Source organism: Micromys minutus, assembly GCF_963924665.1.
Source record: "Micromys minutus genome assembly, chromosome: 30".
Taxonomy (NCBI): Eukaryota; Metazoa; Chordata; class Mammalia; order Rodentia; family Muridae; genus Micromys; species Micromys minutus.
The window spans coordinates 925,955-946,671 of NC_137965.1; the positions used below are offsets into that span (position 1 = coordinate 925,955).

At 37.9% G+C, this 20,717-nt stretch overlaps 1 protein-coding gene across 1 annotated transcript in view; it reads right to left on the reverse strand.

The window, feature by feature from the left end:
• AHI1 (Abelson helper integration site 1) overlaps positions 1–20,717 on the reverse strand; it is a 132,902-nt gene that overhangs the window by 23,899 nt on the left and 88,286 nt on the right. Inside the window, exons 19-20 of the mRNA XM_080941628.1 lie at positions 14,577–14,632; positions 1,860–2,022 (exon numbers count right to left, since the gene is read on the reverse strand). Coding sequence (XP_080797754.1) covers positions 1,860–2,022; positions 14,577–14,632 — 219 coding nt within the window. The remainder of the gene's footprint in view (positions 1–1,859; positions 2,023–14,576; positions 14,633–20,717) is intronic.

Consider the following 20,717-nt stretch of genomic DNA (forward strand, 5'->3'; position numbering starts at 1 on the left):
CTATCTTTAGAATGGAATATACTGCTGAGAGTCATTTTCTCTGTTAATGCTAAAATGCAGTAGCATTTTTGTTAAATGTAGGGAACAAGTGGAATAAGGGAGAGAAAAGGCCTGCTGCCCAGTGAGACGTGGCCCCTGTACTCTCAGGCATCCTGAGGTCCTCTGTTTGTCCTCAGAATGGTCAACTTAAGGGACCGAGTCTGTAGAAAGCCATTGAGCTCCGCTTCAGGAAGGCTACTAGATGTGGAAAATAAGTTTTCTTAGATTTTAACTCATTGCAGATCAAACGTCCGTGGCCTCTAAAGAAGGCAAGCCTATGGGTTTATTTCTGCAGAATGTCATTTTTGTATATGTCAAGTAAAAGCATATCTGTAATGCTTTCACTGGTATCAATGGAAACAGGCTGGAGCCAGTCACAGGTGTCCTGCAGCAAGAGTCCCACAGCAGCCACTGTACACACCTCAGCTGTGGCCTGCACCTGACCTGGCTCGGGAACTGAACAGCTGAGGGACATTTGGATGTTTATGCCAGTCAGGAAGTTGCAGTCTACCTGGGAGTTACCTTGTCCTAAAACAACTTCCTTTAACTCTGCCTAAAGTTTTCTCCAGTATGCATTTTCTTTAGCCAAACAATGCACCTTTGGAGAGTTTACAAGCTACTAGCTCCTTAGAGAATATACAAACCAGGGACAAATAGAAAATGAAAAATTGTTGTTGTAGGAGATAACAGTGGGCAGTTTTTGCACCCCTTGGCACCTTTAAAGGGGAGGAGTTTGCTGAGGCTACAGACAAGCTAAGGAAGGGAGCTGCAGCAAGACAGACCTCAGAGCACAGCTCTGGGAAGGAACAGTGGGCAGTAAGGGGACATTAAAGGAAGTCACTTCATCTAGATGCAGCCTGGCATGGCAATCAAGGAAGAAATTCTTCTTCCTCCTTTTAATTTTTAAAAAGCAGTCTTTTACTCTCAAATTCTGAAACTTAAGCCAGGAATTAATAGTATATTTGTTCACTCATAATTTGTTTTAAACAGGGCTTCAAAGATTAACATGAAAATCAACCATTAAGAACAAACAGTTCTTTGCAGAAACAAAAAGCAATAAATATTCAAAACAGTGTGTCCTACTTCATTTTAAATCAGAGCCACCACCACATCAGTGTCTGCATAAGCAAGCTTAGCTGATGCAGCCCAATGTCCTTGTTTCAAAGGTGGTCCCAAGGTCAGTATAAGCTGGGCACGGGCTGGAGCTTGCCTAACTAGAGTGCTGGCTTTCCAGGCCCATCCACCCCTAGGACAGACCACTAGGACACTTTTGAAGAAGCTGCACTCCTGCGTGACCCCTCCTCCACACCAGTTCATCTCATCTTCAGGCTCTCTAAGGTAGCTCTAGTTTCAGCTTTCAAATGGAATGTCTGCCTCATTAGGAACTGTGCTGTCTTTTCACGTGATGGACTTGAGAAGGAACAGCCCTCTCACTCCTGGCCAGAGCTGAGGTACACAGGTAGAGTGGGAACTGAGGGAGCTGAGGTTCTTACAATGCTAGTCAACCACAAGTCCCTGTGGTGGGAGCAGAGCTGACAACCATGCAGAAGGTGGGAGGGTACAAGGAGCTGAAGGAAGCAGCTTGCAGGGTCCCCAGGCACAACAAGGTAGCCGACTTTCCAATCTCAGAGCTGAGGAGCTCTCTGCCATACTAGTGCGGCAACTTTTCAGTCTTTTTTCCATCATGAGGATGAAAAATGTCCCATGCCAGACGTAAGCAATGAGCATATAGACAATACACACATTAAAGGGTAGAAAATGATCACATCTTGGGTTCAGCTGTATCATCTTAGTGTACCAGGAAGACAGCGTGCACTTACTTTCACTGGCCACATGATTAGCTGGGAAGAACCCTTCCTGCCCCTTCCCTAAGCTGCCGTACCACCAGTCTTCATTATCTTTGAAAAACACTCGGATAATGTCTCCGCGGTGGATGGTTAGTTCATCTGATCGGCTCGCTGTGTAGTCATAAAGTGCCACTACCTAAGAGAGAGATAAGACCACCACAGCTTTATCACAACTGTGCCACAGAAAAAGCCCCAACACTCACTTCCTCTTGCAGAAGAGCAGCTGAAACCAAAGTAGGACTTTGGCAAGTCTGAGGCTGTCTCAGGGGTTGCTAATAGGATCAGGGGTGGTGGGAACACAGCAGGAGAAGCAAGATAAAAGACTGTGGGATTGAGAAATGGCTAAGAACATTCAACACACCAAGATTAGCTTCAAAATACCAGATGTTAAAGTTTGAAAGTGTGAAGCAAATTAAAAAAACAAAACCCATAACATGTCATTCCCTTGAGCACTTTATAATACTCCTTTAGGCCCCATTCTCTGTGCTAAACAGATGCATCTGAAAGAGAAAAATGCAGGTTATCAACGTTACAAAAAAGGAAAAGCTCAATGAGACAATTGATTATATAATTCTGAGATCATCAAGATGAGTTACTGCTCAAGTCTCTTTATGAGAGAAACTTTTTGTGAAAAACAGCTTTTGATATTTTTTTTACCAACAACCTAATCTCCTGACTCACCTTTAAGGCTGATCTTTGCTAGCCTAAAATTGAGAGGAAAGGTCCTAAGACACTCTTCTTTGATTGCACAACTACTTATATTTGATTTGCTTTTCTTTAAAGAAAAAAAAAACACAAGTCAAAAATAGTGCTATTGCATGGCAGAGGTGTTTAAAGCCCTTTATAGTATCTCTAAGGGGAGCTTGGTCCACCCAGACTGGTGCACTGTATAGAGTGGGGCATAGTGACATGTATGTATATAACATGTATATACGTGGCATATATGTAGATGGCATGTATGTGTATAAATATGCTTACTTTACCATTTTTTCTAAACAAGGATTCAAAATGTATATGTTATATAACTGAATCATGAAAACATACCACTGTAGCCCTTTGTAACTAGGTTCATGAATTCTTTCACTGAATAACTGTTTAAATCCTAATGTACATGGTGTTCCACCAGCAGTGGCTAATAAGATCATTTCTAGAAGAGGTACCTCTTGTAAGCTCTGTAGGATAATAAAGAATAATAAAGAAAAATTAGCTAGGCAAAGCATATGGGTGTGTGTCTTAGCCAGAGTCTCTATCGAATGTTTAAGTTTAGGAAAGAGGAACTCCCAAGTACTTCAATATGGTGAAGCCCAGCATTGTGAGTGTCAGCCAAAAGCAAGAGAAGCTGAAGCTAGGGTAAGATAGTTTGTTTTTGGGGTCTGATGACATATGTCACAGGACTACAGTGGCCATGTATGGTTTCAGAAGAACAGCAGGGATTTAGTCTTAGGAACATGTACCATTTACAAAGTCTCACATCAGGTTTATGTTATTGTGTGGACCACTTAGAGTTCACAGACTGATAATATATATGCTACATTAACATATATCATCGATATATTATTAATATGTCAACAGCTCATAATAATAGATATGCTAATAATGGATACTTAGCTTTCGCTAAATTTTCATAAGCATCCATTGATGCAAAAATCTCTTTAGAGACAGGGCCTAGCATAAGATTGCCTACCATACTTCTAATGGTAGACCCCACGGATCACTAATGCTTTCTTAATATCCAATGTAGCACATCATATTATTATGAAGAAGTAACAAAAACAGTTTTATGGTTGGGAGTCACCACAACATGAAGAACTATTCAAGGGTCACAGCATTAGGAAGGCTGAGAGACCTTCCTAATGGGACTAATGGGATAATTCCTAAAGGCAATGGGACAGTTTTTAGAGCACATCATCATGGTATTATTGACCTTTAGGCACAGATTTGTTACACAGTAAGGCAATGGAGTGCCTGTCACTTCAACAGTCTATTTTCTGGCAACAGAGTATGATCTTTGGCTAGACTCTTCTCTCAATGACTCTTGCAGGAACACCGAACAGCTAAGTTCAGTAGTCTGTTCCTTGTACTTTTATCTAGAACAAAATCAACAGTCAAAATTCATAACGTCTGCAGGAAATTCAGAAAGCCAAGTTATATAGAGTAAATTCTTACATCTGAGCACATTCTCTGGAAACAGGGCTTCAGCTGGCTTCATGATCACTGGAGAGCTCTGCTCTGCCAGCCAGAAGCCCGTGTGACCTGTCGCTAGTGTGACCTGTCACCAGTGTGACATGTCTGCTCTCCCATGCTTCTTCTGCACTGACTCACCTCATGCTTCAGAACTTCCAGAGAATAATGTTTTACTGTTTTACTTACCAACTCTGTAGCCCCCATCCTGAGAACTACAAAATGTGCATTTTGCTTTGCAAATGAGCTGGGTTTTCTTCTGTATTCCTTTAATATGAGTTGGACCATGTGCCATGCAGTGACCTAAGCTCATCTTGATTCTTTCCAGAACCACTTTTAAGTTTTGTCAGAATAATTTAAGAGACAGCTTTACAGCTGGATTATCCCCACAGCTAACATATGTTCTAATCATTCCACCCATGCCTTTCTACTGCAGTTATCAAAAATGTTTCCTAACCTGCTATTTGTGCTGGTTACTCTCTGATCGTCCTCTGCCCTATGGACGGGCATATGGACATTCAGTCAGACATGGAAAGGTACTCATAATGGTTACTGGCATGTTATTACTAATTAAGTAATAAAAATATGAAATTTAAACTACTGTTTAGTATTTACCTTAAAGTTAAATAAACTTTGAGAAAGTTGTTTTCTAGTACTAATTATTGTGTCTTTGCTACTAAAACGGAAATAAGAGGATAAAATATATGAAAAGAAAAGTTAATGATAAATCTTGAATTATATAGAAACCCATTATTAAGTGTTATATAACCCTTTCACAGAGTGACACTGGATTCTACTTTCCTTCATGAGAACAAACACATACCCCATTCCTAGAAGAGCATGGCATAACCAATCTTCTTCTAATTATTTATATGAACAGTATATGAGAGAGCCTGAGAATATTTGTAAAAAGTAATTCAGGTCCAGTTACCTTTAACTAATATTATCTGGATAATAATAGATAAGGAATCAGAGATAAAGGAAGCAAATAACTGTACAAATCATATTGTCTTACACCAGACAAATACTCTGTTGCTGTCATATTTTTACAGTGTTTGAACACACAAAACTAGAGACATTCTATCTAAGAAGTGTTTGAAAGCATTTAGTTTAAATTATATTCAGATAAAACAACAACCATGAGTAAATCAAAAGACTATAAAACTAGGAACCAAGAAGAGTTCCAAGGGAAAGAACATCACAAAACATCTGGTTTGTATGACTTTAAAATAAGAAGTTTGTGTAACAGTTTTGAAAGAAGTTTGTAACTTCTTTCAACTTTAGAATTTTACTACATGTTTCAAATAATTATTCCAAAAGAACAACATTTATAGACTTAAAAATAAATTGAAACCATTAATATACTGGATAATGATTTGGCTTTATTTGTGGTTATATACAAGTTGTAAAATCTTCTGTTTGTTGGGTGCAACTTTTATAGCAGAAAAGCCCTTAATAATAATTAACAATGAGAAATTCTTTATGATTTTACCATTTTGGGAATTCTCTAACACAAATGAAAATGGAAGCTAATGAATTTTACTTTGGGTTTCAAAAATAAAGCACTTTATAAGTGAAGGTTTATTTTTACACAATGACTAAAGCTATCCTATCAATTTCTGTGTCCCTCCAAATCAATGTTTTGAAACCTGAGGCCAGTGTTACAGCCCTCAGATGGAGTCTGGAAAGTAACTTGAGCAGGAGTGCACAGGCAGCCCCTGTCTCTGACACTACTGAGCCCTGGAACTTTGAACAAGGGAAATACAATGGTGGCTTTTCCTCCAAAGGCATTATGGGATACTGGCCTCTTTTAGAATCTCTTTGCTTCCAGCTGCAGTGAGGTGAGCGCTTCCTTTGGGTTTGTACTTTCTCCTTTTGCACTATCTTGCCACAGCCCTGAGGCAAAAACACTAAACTTTCCTAGATATGTTCATGTACATGCAGTGAGTATTTGATGTAGCAGGGAAGAAGATAAAGATATAGCAGAAAAATTGAAATCTTATAGAAAACTGTAGGCATCTTAATTCTTATTATGACAAACAGGGAGGTGGACACCACTGCATAGGAGACTCAAACTTACAGAAAAGGCTGTTAAATGACAGGACACAAAGTAAAACAGCAGTTGAGACATGGAAGACTCCAAAATAAAGGAGTAGGGAAGAGCTTCTGGTGACGTGGAATAATAAAAATGGGTGTATTTGTAAAAACGTAAGAAGACTGTCATAAACTGCAGAGAGTAAATGAAATTCTAAAAATTAGACCTTGTAACAATTTGAGGATTGTATATTTAATAAAAATTGCTACATCTTGGTAAAAATACAATAGTAACCTACCTAGAGCATTAACTTGCCTTACTCACAACACTTCTTTGGCAGCTCCAAGGTAGCCTTGAAACACACACACACACACACACACACACACACACACACACACACACACTCAAATGTAATAAGAGGCCAAATTTGTATGTAATGGGAAGCATATCAAAATGAAGCTGTTATAAAAATTATAGTTATAACTCGAACTATTGTTATGGGAGGTAAAGCTGCTTATGATAAGAAAAGCAACAGTACTGTTAACATTACTAAAATCTCAGAGGGAAGCCCTGCTTCTGGCCAGGAAGTAAGTATGGGAGGTTAGACTGTAAAACACAAGGGACAGAGAAAGCAACATGTATGGGACACCAGGAAACTACAGGAGCCCAATAATTACTAAGGGTTTATTTGTAGGAATGAACCGGCTTTTAGTACTGGGATAGAAAATTGGAGCAAATGGGAAAGCCCTGGAGAAGACAGGAGTATTGAGCAATATTTATTTTTGGCTTTGTTTTCTGTAGGTTCTCAAATGAGAATACCCAAGATATTGGTTATAAAGATTTTTTTCTTGAGTAGAATGAAATAATAGTTAAGGTCAGAGTACTAGGTGTGGGATCATCCACATTTAGATGGTAGATGCAAATGTTTTAGTGAGCTTTCAAAATAGACCTCAAGGAAGAGTTCAGGAGGCCTCTCCCCTCTCCCTCACTGGAGACACTCATAACTATCTTCTCATTCCTCCACTCATCTTCAAACAGCTGTCTGTGGCATGTGGGGAGCAGGGCTGCAGGGCAGCAGGTGTCTATAATTTCCTTTCTCAAGGTCACAGGTGACTGTGCCTATGCACTAGAAAAACCACAGCTTCTGGGCCCCATTCTTCCCACCAAACCCCAAGATCCCCTTCTCACATCCAGATTACTCTGACTTATGTGTCTCTCACCCCTCAGTTACTGAAAAACTCAAGGCTACTTTTCCTAGGAAATCACCTAGATTATATCCACTAATCTCAAATCATCATCTGCTTGAAACTTCTTGGTGGGTTGTCAGAATGCTTTACAAGAACTATTTCAGACAACTGCTCTCTTAGGGAGCTTCCCAGGAAGGCACCTGAACTGGGCTATGTTCCAAATCAAGATCTTCACAACCCTTCTCCGGTGTAGTTCTGTTCAGTGTTTGCAGTGGTGCTTAAGTCCTGTCACCACAGCTCTCCACCCACCTCAGAAGCACTACACGGCACAGTGATGCTATGCAGGCCAGAAGAGACTGCAGACACTATGTAGCAGACTTTAAAAAGACTTTCAAATGTTTTATAGGATTAACTGCTGTAGTTACTTGAATAACTCACGATTTCCACAAAATCTGCCTTGTACTATGGAGCACCATAGGAATTTATTTACTAATGTAGGTTGATTCTGCTTTTAGAGTTAATGTTATTATCTTTATAATAGGTGCCATAACTCATTAACACATTAAAGTGTTTCTAGATGTCTTAAAACACTGTTTGCCTCAGTTTCTCCTTGGCAAATGATGTTAATGAGAATATCCTTACTTCATAGAATTATGATAGAAAAGTGAAATCACTTTTAAGAAAGGCCTTACACTGTGCTTGGTACTCAGAAAGTACCCAGTATGTTGGAGGTAAGTATTGCTATTCAACTTTTCAAAAACTCCTAATCATAGAGGAATATTATTTCAAGTAAAATATTTCTGCAGAACCCCCAAAGTTATAAAGATGACATAATATATGGATCTGTTAACCCCAACTACATATCTGAAAATAATCATGCTTTATTTACAAGTTCGGTAAAAATATGCGCTAAATCTCCAAAGTATCCCCAGGGAAGCCTGCCTCTGGTGCAATGAGGTATCAGCACTGGAGACTTGGCAACCAGAAAGCTTTCTAATGTCCAATGTCCAATACAATTACAGAATAAGTGTTGTTTTTTTTTACAAGGAGTTTATCATGATCTCTAAGTGTCTAGTGAATCTACCAAAGGCTGTGGTGTCATCTCTACTGCTGGCTGAGGACGACAGAGTCAACACCACCCACAAAGTCGGAACCTGCTTAGCTCGTATTGGTTAACGAGAAAAAGAAAAAAGGAAACCTACTGTTTGAACACCAGTCATGGCAGATAATACAGTACTAACTTGATAGTCCTTATTTATTTATTTTCCAGGGCTGAGAAACAAACCTGAGAAGGGTCTTACAAATGCTAGGTTCTCTTACTAAAGCTGGGTCCTCTGTCTGTCTCTAGTTTGATACCCTTTGATTACATTTATCTTAAAATAAGAAATATTTCATGTTAACTGTGTTCCTTTCATTTCCTTTTTCTTTCCTTTTTCCTTTTTCCCTATTCTCTTTCCTCCCCTTTTTCTTTCCTTTCCCCTCTTTCCTTCCTTTCCCCCCTTTCTCTCCCCCCTTTCCCTTTCCTTTCCTTTCTTTTCCTTTCTTCAAAACAGGATTTTTCTGTGTTGCCCAGGCTGTCCTGGAACTGGATATGTAGACCAGGCTGGTCTCCAACTCACAGAGATTCTCCTGCCTCTGCTTCTCAAGTGCTGGGATTAAAGGTGCATGCCACAACTTCTAGACAATTGTTTTCCTTTCTAAAGAATGTTCTCATCAGTTTAACAACATGATCTACTCTTGTTTGATTTCTGTTGTAGAATATTTTGATACTTCTTTAAAAAGATCAAATTTAATTTTGCTTTTTATAAAACATAAATTTTAACTAACCACTAAATAATGTTTTAAAAGATATGTAGTTACAACTTTGTTAAACATAAAATAAAACTGCAAATACCATTCAATAATAACCTCAAGCAAAGGGCTGAGAACCCTAAGTTGCTCAAAATCAAAGCAGTAGCCACTGTTCGTTTCATACCTTCCTAATGTTTTGAACAGAGAATTCAAAAAGTGACACTATAACATGTGGCAATTCCACAGAGACTGGAAAGAGCTGGCTTTCAAGTTAATATCAAGTGCAAAACAATTAAAATGAACAGTTAGTAGGTAAACAAGCAGGTGGATAAAACTCAGCAAGGGTAGCCGACAGCTCTGTGATCTGATGTCTCTTGCCACGGTTCCTTCTGCCCGTCCTAATTCCAGCTGTCTGCTTTTATTTCAAAGCTGCTTTAAGTGTAATCCTCTCAAATCAGCATTCTCTCAGTCAACGATCTTTAGACTCACTTCCCAAGCACCCTTTCTTCATCTTCCACCTCACACCCAGACTGTGGGTGCTTCCTCCTACAATCTCTGCTTGCGCTGCTACCTTGGTCTGGAACATCCTATCTCTTATTAAATTCTCTCCCTCTTGCAAGATTCAGCTTAGCACATTCTAACTCTAACCAGAATTTTCAAATGACTCAGTCCTGGGGATTCTAACAGCATTCAGGCCTGTTATGTACTCTCCTTGTGAGCACACTGCTGTGGTGCCCTGGGATTCCTTCAGTGACTGCTATGAGCCATCTTATACTGACTTAGCTGTGTACAGGTTACCTTTCTTATGAGTGTAAGAGACAAAAACATGCTCCTAGTTTATGAAGACATGTATGTTTGGTTGGTTGCTCCTACTTTATGAAGACATGTATGTCTGGTTGGTTGTTCCCAGCTTATAAAGACATGCATTGCACTGCATGTTTGTTGGTATTTCAATAGTTCACTCTATGCTACTTTCCAGTGTACACTGTGTATCTGCTGATATTTTAGAATTCCGTTCATGCCGCTGTTACTTTACAGTGCTCCAGAAACAGGAAATTTTAGAATAAGTTTGATAGACTAAAAACACTTGGTAAGACACAAAGAAGAGAGAAATCTTCAAAAACCATAAAGGCCAGTGAAGTGACAATGGGAAAATTCACTCAAGCTTTATAAATTCAGTGTTCCGAGGAGTAAACATTTAATGAGAATGGTCATTATGAACAGCCAGCCACGGCTTTAAAAGACATCCTAGTTTGCATGTGTATTTGATTTTCTATAGAAATTTTAGCAGAGCTGCTTTGAATTGCTACATCATTGATAAATGAAAACAGGATCTTTTATAACAAGTAATAAAAGCTTATAGTTTCCATGTTCCCTCTCCACCCTTGCAATTACCTACAGGAAGAGATCAGCTACAGGTCCTAGTTTATGAGTTTTGTAGGGCATGTTCACCTCAGTGTACATACTATGAATTCCTGGAAAATGTTATTCATTGGAGAAGATAGATAATATGTACTCTTTGAATCAAGACATTTCACTTAAATCCATACTTTTATCTAGATATAATACATTGCATGTGAAACAGGTATATTTTATATAAGTACATATATGAAGATTAACACAAAATGTAGTGATGCAATATATAGAATTTTTTTCTAAAGAACTAAAGAATGGTAACAATGTAGCAATAATGGCTTAAAATTTTGCAGAATAGGAGAGATACAATAAAATGGAAATTGTGTGAGTAAATCAGTAGATTTCTGAACAAATTTAGTATTAAAGCCAAGCAGCACCATGAACATCTCAAATATTTCAAAAGTAACAAAATAAGTCTAAAACTTTAGTGTTTATTACTAATAAGTTATGACAAAATTTTGTCAGTTAAGCCAATAAAAATTCAATGCTAAGCTAAAGAATGAATGTAAGAACAACTGAGCTAACATTTACGTGTCAAGTCAAGCTAGGATATTTTAAATCCTTCTGATGAAAGGGCTACTCTGACAAATGGTAAGTATTTTACAATGGGTAGAAAGAAGCCTAAAAAGACAGATCGTTCTGTCTAAACATGTTGTGGCAGATGTGTAAATATAAACTTCTTAGAAAATATAAGCTGTAATTTTATAAACTACTCCAAGTCCATATGTTAAAAAAAAAAAACGTGTTCTCAGTAATAGGACGACTGAACAAATAGAGGGCAATGCATATTAGTAATTGTTACAGATTTGAAAAGCAGAACTTTGCAAAAATTCAAGTCATCCATTAATCAGAATAGGTCAACAAATATTTGCATTTTGCATTACCATTTTATTGAGGAGATTAAAAACAAAACTCCAATCACTAAGAAGCATGTACATATTGGCACAGCTTACTATGTTTTCATGTCTTTTGCAAAGATAACAATCTGCCACAAAATATAAAACGCTATGCTATGCGTATGAAAACATTAAAAAGCATGCATGTTTTAACTGTGTTCCTGAGGAACATTTACTTATACCGGTAGGTGTTTCCTTTTGATTTGCAAATAAGCCCTTCATTTAAAGCAAATAAAGGACTCAGGCATCAGCTGACTTAACTATTAACTAACTTTTCCACCTGCTTCTCAGAGTTCAGACCTGAGCTGATGATTTATCCTTCACTTGCTACAGGCTCTCAGCAGGTGGGGCACTAGTCTTTAAAGGGTACAATCTAATCATCTTCAGATAATCTACTAATGTTAAACCACCTTGTGTCTTGTTGCTTTTCAGGACAGTGTTCAGGTGAATATTGCTCATCAGAACAGTCAACAACCAGTTAGTGTTCATCACCATGTCAGACCTAGGATACCAGGTGCAAATGAAATAAAATCTATGATGGACAGCAGGCCTAACAGTTTAGTTATATAAAAGAGTGTTAGGCTAACTGCTAGGAGACAGAGTGATCACTTTCTATCACATTTTTAAAACAAAACTGTGACTCTGCAGAGGCAACTGAGGGATAGTTTAGAGATGCATACTAAAGTAATTCATCTCCATTCTGCTTATTCATTTCTTAGAAAAAGAATTTGGAAATGTACTCTTAGGTGTGAACAAAATTAGGAACTCAGCATGCACAGGGCTGGGAGTGCAGCTCAGTGGCAGCACTTGCCTAACCTGTGAGGCCACAGAGTCAATTCTGAGTTTTAAAATAAGACAAAGCCAACTGTCAGGTTATCAAACAAAATAAAAAGGGAGGTCTGAGTCACTTTGATGGAAGCCATCAGTCCATTCAGGCATAGCCTTCAATTTCTATTAAAAGTAGTACAAAAATGGGGTTCTATGTATGCCAGAGCTAGTTCAACAACCCCCAACCCCACCAAAAAAAAGCTCATGTAACTATGAAAATAGAGAAGTAAATAAACTAGAACGAGGGCTGGGAAGTGCAGAGAGCAGGAACAGAGGTGGTGTATTTTCAGGCTGCTCTGTATTTACTTATGTGATTCAACAATCCAAGCAAAGAAGCCAAATCTCCCCTCTATCACATATTTAACTGAAAGCTCTATACAGAATTCCATGTGGGACTGAGGAAACACATCCTTTCAGGGTCAGAGGCCTGAGAACTCTCAGCTTCTCATTGCCTCACTGGGTGACTAGGGACATTGGCATCTAGCACTCTGCAAGGCACTGGCTGGAGCACTAGGAGCGAGAGGGAGGAGGGAGAGCAATAGGCATTGAGGCTTCCAGACAAGGCCAAGAAGTCACTTAGAGCCCAGCACCAGCCACTCTCAAATCTTAGGTCATCTCTTTTTATTTTGATTTAGCCCTAATGCATGGGCATGTTTCAGGCCAAAAGAATACAAGATTCAGATTTACAAATATTCATCTTAATAATTTTAAAGGACTGATTGATTATTTCATATTTTCCATAAACATGTTTGTCTCTTAAACAACTTAAGAATTCAAGGCCAAAAGCTATGCAGAACTATATTTCTGCGAAAATCAGAGTTAATCTGTCCCAAGGACCTAGGGTATGAAGTAGTGAACAGATTTGTGACCCTGTGGGGAAGTGTTGACACCATCAGCAGGACGAAGGGCTGCAGGAGTGGGCAAAACATCCTTTAATCTGTAGCAATGGAGCATTGGTGTAGCTGGTTCTATTTAGAAAACCTACAAGAGGAAAGCTGCAGTTCTGGGAAGTTTACGTACATACCAGGCATGTGAAAGTGTATTGACTATACATGATAAAATGGTACCAACACTCAGGAGCAACCATTTCATGACCAGCCAGGTCAGTAGACTCCCAAGACAACAGCATTAGAACATCACAGTGTTCTGGGGTCATGGTGGGATTACCATAACCATGAACACCACGGCTGCTCCTGATTTCATGTGGATTAGGCTCTGATAGTCAGCCAGTTAATAACACGGACTGAACAGAAGTGGAAACACAGGTGCCATGGGGATGTCTTTAAGGTTAAAATAACAGTAAGTAAACAATCTGAGGACTGAGTACTTTACTCATATACATTAAAATAACAAATTTCCTAAATTAAGCTTCTAATTTTACTAATGGAATAAATGTACACAACGCTGTAGCTACAGTCTTGGTGTACATACTAAAGGAAGTGGAACAGACCTATAGTGAATACTTTTTATGGTTGTATTGGTGATTACCATCTCATATAGAACAAACCTTAACTCATTAACTCATACATGAAACTAATCAAATGAAAAACTGAAGTCAATTTTCTAGGTGACAACTATTAAGAAAATAACAAAATACAATTCAGTATTGTTTGTTTCATTTAAAATTGTTTCTCACAATAGAAAATGGTGAGTTATGTGAAGAGCTTGGAACTTACATAAGGGATGAGAAGATTACATTGAAGGGAAAACAGATGTAGTATAGAATACATCATCTTATGAAAATCTCAATTGGAAGCCAGTTACTTAGGTATATTTCATATAAGCACACTGAGAGACTAAAAGGAAATACCATTTTATGTATGTTACTGTAGTAAATATTAAAATTAAATACTTTTTGTTGTCTAGTACTAATAGAAAAGGGACAAAAGGTAAAAATTCACTTCCATAATAATACAGCAAAATAACCTTTAAGAGAAATGATGTATTAAGAAAGTCTTTTACTATTATAACATATTCATTCTAAATAACACTATTCCAGAAAATAATTCATCTTAGGTGCAAATATTGTCCCATATATTCACATTATTAAAAGTATAAATTATTTTAGATTAAAAATGAATAAGTGGCTATAAGAAATTGTATCTTATTTTCCTATGTTTTGGCAAAACTTAGGTTCTCTTTAATTGGAAGACATATTAAAAAGCAAGAGTTTTCAATTGAGTTGGCATTTTATGTCATTAGCCAGCACTATGATGTAGTTCTTACCAGTTTTAACAACTTGAGAGAGAGAGAGAGAGAGAGAGAGAGAGAGACAGAGAGAGACAGAGAGAGAGAGAGAGAGAGAGAGAGAGAGAGAGAGAGAGAGAGAGAGAGCACATGAGCAAGCGCATCTTACCATTGGTGGTGGATCAACTTGACGCGTAAAAGGCCTTCTTTCTATGCTGATAAATGCTGTGGAAGGAAAGAGCAACCTTTGGTTATTGTGTCCACTTTATTTTAAGACTGCTTTGTAGAGTTTGTGAGAAAGAAGTCTCTTTAGGTGGCCACGAACAGCTGGTGAGTTCAGCTAAGATGCCCACTTCAAATTTGCGAGGCTAGTTTTCCCACTGGTGGTGTCTAGCGATAGTTCAAGATGTATTTGGAGCCTCCTCTCGGCACGAAAGTTCTACCATTCTTCCAGCCAAGGGTTAATTCTGACTAGGGATCACTGGATTTATAATGCAGCATCATAGAGGTTGTGAAAGAACCATGCTTCCTTATCCTCTCAAAAGAATAAGTAAATCCATATGAACTTCTCTCTGATTTAGTCACCATTCAATGACAGGACTTAAGTTCTGACTCTTCTCTTTACAATGCTAGCAATGAGGGCTAATCTTGAGATACATTCTTTTATCACATGTGGATTTACCTCTTTGTTCCTAGTGTGCTTTACTGCATTTCTTTGTAATAGTAGTCTGTAAAGTATATACCGTCTGCATCTGATCTGTAAGACACGAAGTCAAAGCTGTATTCAGACTCAGAGTGAACACAGATGCTGGTCTCATTTACTCTCCAATGTCAGTACAGTGCCAACTAATATGCAGGCTGGAGTACTCTAACAGTTTATTACAATGGTTTGGTTCAAATCACGCTAATGGCTGTCAGACAGACCTTGAGGATGAGAACCATAAAGTCTAGTAGCAATTAGCAGAATTCCCAGTTTAAGCAAAAGGCTATGTACATAAACACTATGTAAGTATTTACTTAACTCTCCTTAAAGTGGATGAAATGAGATTAAGAAAAAAATTATAGCTTTATATCACTTTCAAATAATATCTTGAAAATGAAGCATCATATATTTAAGAATACAGCTTTGATTCCTTTAAACTTATTGTTTTTATTTTTCATTTTTTAGAGCTTGCTATGGTGATACATGCTACCAATCCCAGCCCTGAGGATGCTGAGTATGTCTGTGTTAGTCCTGTAGTGGCAGAATTAAAAACAGATGCAGCCATCAGTAAATCCCAGGTGTAAAACAAGCCTTCAAGCAACACCTCCCACATTTTCAGTACCCATTGTTTGCAATATCATATGAAGCACTGTATAACCTTGGTCCAACCAAGGCTAATACTTATTGAGTGACTATTTGGGAGTCAGATAAAAGATAAACTAGTATAATAAAACCAAAATGTTCTGTACTGAAAAATATGTAGAGCAAATTAAGCAGGTTTTCTCCCTTACATGTAAAGTCTTTAACTCTGAAAAAAAAAAGATATTCATTCACAGATTAATCTTACTTCTGAGTGAAAAAAAGACTAATTAAAACATTGCAAAATATTTACACAATTTTGGTTCTTGTCAATTTTACAACTTCTGCTGTCCACCGCCTCCTCTAATTTTCCTAGCTTCAATCAATGAGAGTTAGGCATGGCCCATTTGCTTTCAAATGAAAGTGATCTTGTTTAGTCAGTAATAAAGTATAATTTAAATGCTAAAAACAAAACTTTCCCTTCATTTACATCATTAGAGTTTGCAAAAGTATTATAGTGAGAGAAAAAAATAAACCTTCTAGATTTCAGTTTTCAATTTCAAGAGTAGATAATGTTAAAAACTACATTTTCTTATGAGTGCACATGTGTGTGCGTGCATATGCGTGTGTGCAAGGCCAGATGTTGACATTTGGTATTTTCTTCCACTGCTTGCTGTCTTATATGGAGTAGGGTCTTTCACTTAAAGCCAGAGTTTACAGACAACCAACAACTAATCTAGTTTGCTCTATGATGTCATCTCCACTTCTTGGGTTCAGAGATCACTGGCCATGTCATGCCATCTGGCATAAGCTTTGGCACCGGAGCTCTGAATACAGTCACTGGGGGCTTGCATGGCAAGATGGAAAGCTCTCTAACCAGTGAGCCCCCACTTCTCAGACCCCCAAAAAAGAAATTTTAGAAATGGATTACATAAATTAGCTTAGCTTTAAATTTCAATTGCATATAGAAATATCAGTTTGAGAAGTAGTACATGTTTGTTGAAGGCTGAAGTTAAAAACATATAAAAGAAACAGTGCTAGAGGAACTCGGAAACAGCTTCCATTTATAAGTAGATCTTACTTGAAAAGCCTACATTTCAATCTGGCTTTACATTCATCAGCATACAATTGAAAACCCATATGTGCTTTACTGTGCTGCATATGACCTTCCATGTCAATTTGGCTAAGCCATGGTATCCAGATACTTAGTTAAACACTATTCTAGATGTTTCTTTGAAGGCCTTTTATTGGATAGTGGTAACATTTAAATTAGAAGAACCAGAGCAGGTAAGTGGGCCTCAAGTAATCATCTGAAGGCCTAAAAACATCATTGACCTTTCCTGAGAGAAAGAATTCCACCACCACGTTTTCACCAGACAATATAGGAGGCACAGGAGGTTGAGAGTAAATGAATTATGGTTTGGTTACTTGCTGTGACGTTTTGAATGAATATGGCCCCCACAGGTTCACAGGGAGTGGCTTTAATAGAAGGTGTGGCCTCATTAGAGTGGGTGTGGCCTTGTTGGAGGAAGTGTGTCACTGGGGGTAGGCTTTGAGGTCTCAGGAGTTCCTCTTTGTTTGTGCTGCCTGCTGATCCAGATGTAGGACTCTCAGCTGCCACTCCAGCACCATGTCTGCCTGCATGCTGCCACGTTGCCCACTATGATGATAATGGACCGAACATTTGAACTTAAGCCAGCCCTATGAATTGCTTTCCTTTTGAATTGCCTTGGTCACAGTGTCTCTTCACAACAATAGAAACCCTAACTAAGACACTTGCCTATGAAAAGTGAAATAAAGCCCACTATATTACAGTAGAATAGAGTTTTAAAAGGTAGGGAGTATTTGTGAAGTTTAATCAAAGGTTCTATTTATAAACCTGCAAGTGCTTCTGTAATGCACAGCACAGTATAAGAAGCACATGTATGTAGAACATCAAGCCATATGTTTTACATATGACTTGTCTACATATCATATATGTTAGGTGAGTGCTGACCCCTGAACTCCACTTCCAGCCTTGTCAGGGATGGCCTGGTGTTTAGCTGTGTTTGGTTTCTCTTTCTTCCTTCCCCATGAAGATTTCTCCAATTCTTTCATGATCCATATACATATGTTAGATCAGTTTGTCTAACACTGGGGACAGAAACCTCCATCCTAACTGAAATGTTATTAGATTCACATACTACTGTGGACAGAAGTGGCTGTAGAGTGACCCTGGTCACAGAACAGGGTTGCCTTAACAGTCCCTTAAGGTAACTGTGCATCTCAGAAGCACCACTGCTTTCTTTTTATTGTTTTACATGTCTTACATTGTCACGTTTCCTCTTTGACATTGCTCATGTAAACAGCATATTCTCTATCACCATCTAATTTGCTTGACTATATAAGAGATATTAGCTTTATATACTGAATTTTATATCATGCTCTCTGAACTTATATTATGTTAGTTTTAGCATTGATTTGGTGCCATCTAGTTTAAATATAATTTATATTATCTAAAAACCAGTTTTACTTTCTAAAAAATTAACCAAACAGAAATAAAGCAAAACCCATAAAGGACATTTAAGGGTAAGGGAAGTCTCTTCAACTGAAGCAGAATATCACTGACTTGAGGTGACATACAGACCAACAGGAATGTTTAAAAAAATATTTTAAAAAAGAGCCAAGTACTTATTAGCATAAGAGAATGAAGAGATTATTTTGGTTTGTGGTGTCAAACAACTAGATGGACATTTTGGAAAAATGATCTATACCTCACAATCTATACCAATCTAGTATATTCTATACCTCACAATCTATACCAATATAGTATATATATATATATATATATATATATATATATATATATATATATATATATATATACACACACATATACATATATATACACATATATATATATGTTGCAATCTGTACCAATATAATATATTCTATTCTTCATACTCTATACTAATATAGTATATTCTAATGCATCAGATAAGTACTAAAAATGAGGGCATCTGATTTAGACGAATGCAGATAACTGTGCTGTGGGCACACCCAGGTATAGGGAAATCTCTTCTTCCTTTTCCCACGTGTCCTTTGAATTAAGCTTAGCTATCTTTTAAAATATATTTTATTTATTTATGGAAAAACCTCTTCTAAACAAGGCTTTTTTATTTCAAAGTTAAATGGGAAAGTAGAGAAAACATTTGTAACTGTTGTTTTTGATACATTATAAGCTCATGCTGTAAAAGCCAGAGCAGACGAGTCTGAAATTAACTTAAACTTGCAGTAGCAGTCTCACTGTAACTCATCTTAAACCTTTACTTCCTACTAGGTTTCTGGAGCAAAAGGGCCTGGGAGTAATTCCTCACCAACAGCAGCCAGTGTGCTGAGTCCTAGAATGTAGTTTCTGAATTCTATTATCCATTTGTATCAAACAAATTTTAAAAATATACAAGATCTGTGGGGCACGAGACAGTGAACCTTGAATATCACAAGCAAGGAAACACCCAGAGGCCAAGTGGTCTCTAAGCTACTAGACATAAAGACCGGCACATAAGTCCCCTAGTCTTATCTGGAGCAGTCAGATAAGTGGAAGGAAAATTCGAAGTCTCTTCATTGCAGATGATCTCATTCTATATGTAAAAGATCCTAAAGATGGTACCAGAAAATGTCTACAACTGTTAAAAACATTCATCAGTGTACAAGAAAGCAAAAGAAGAACATAAAAGTCAGTAGTCTTCGTATGTACAAAGGACAAGCGTAGCAGGAAAGAAATCAAGGGAACAACACATTCACAATAGTCTCAACCACAAAGCAACAACCACCACCAGCAGCAACAACAAAACAAGACAACAACAACAAAAAATGGGCAAAATCTAACCAAAGAAGTAAAGGGTTTGTATAGTGAAAATTTTAAGACAGAAAAGAAAGAAATGGAAGAAGAATCCGAAGATGGAAAGTCCATCTAAGCTCATGAATTGATAAGATGATAGGATTAATATTGTGAAAATGACCATCCTTCCAGAAGCAATCTACAGATTCAGTGTAATCCTCATCAATATTCCAATATAATTCTCCACATAAACTGAAAAAAAAATCTTTCATAGGAAACCACAAAAGGCCCAATGTCCTGACTCTCAGAGAAGAAAAAGTAGTGATTATGCTTGAATTCACTGGAATAAGAGTTTTCTAAACAGGACCCTGTCAGCTCAGGAATTACAACCAATAACTAATAAGTAGGACCTCATCAAAATTTATATGTGGCCAAGGATACCATTATTCAATTAGAGAGTTGGAGAACTGGTAAAAATCTTTACCAGTAACACAGAGGGTTAGTATTTAAAATATAAAATGAATTGAAAAAAAAAAGAAGAAAACCCAATTAAAAATGTAGCACAGAACTAAACAGTTTTCAAAAAGTAAAACACAAACTACCAAGAAACACTTAAACGTGTTCAACGTCCTTAGGCATCAGGGAATTACAAATTAAAACTTCTTTGAGACTTCATTTCACCAAAGTCAGAAATGGCAAAAGAGGAGATTGAGGAGGAGGAAGAAGAGGAGAAAGAGGAGGAGGATGAGGAAGAAGAGGAGGGAGGAGGAGGACAAAAAGGAGAGGGGAGGAAGAGGAGGAAAAGGAGGAAGAAGAGGAGGAGGAGGAGGGAGAGGAGGAGGAGGAGGAAGAGGAGGAGGAGGAGGGAGAGGAGGAGGAGGAGGACGAAGAGGAAAAGGAGGAAGAAGAGGAGGAGGAGGAGGGAGAGGAGGAAGAGGAGGAGGAAGAGGAGGAGGAAGAGGAGGAGGAAGAGGAGGAGGAAGAGGAGGAGGCAGAGGCAGAAAGAACAATGGTGGCTTGGGTGTGGGAAGAGAACACTCATTTGCTGCTGGTGGGAGTGTAAACATCTATTCATGATGGAAATCATGTGGAGGTTTCTCATAAGTCTACCATATGATCCAGTTAATCCTTCCTGGGAATATACCTACAGTATTCCATCCCCTGTGAGACACGCCTGTTCATCCATGTCTACTGCTGTTTTACTCACA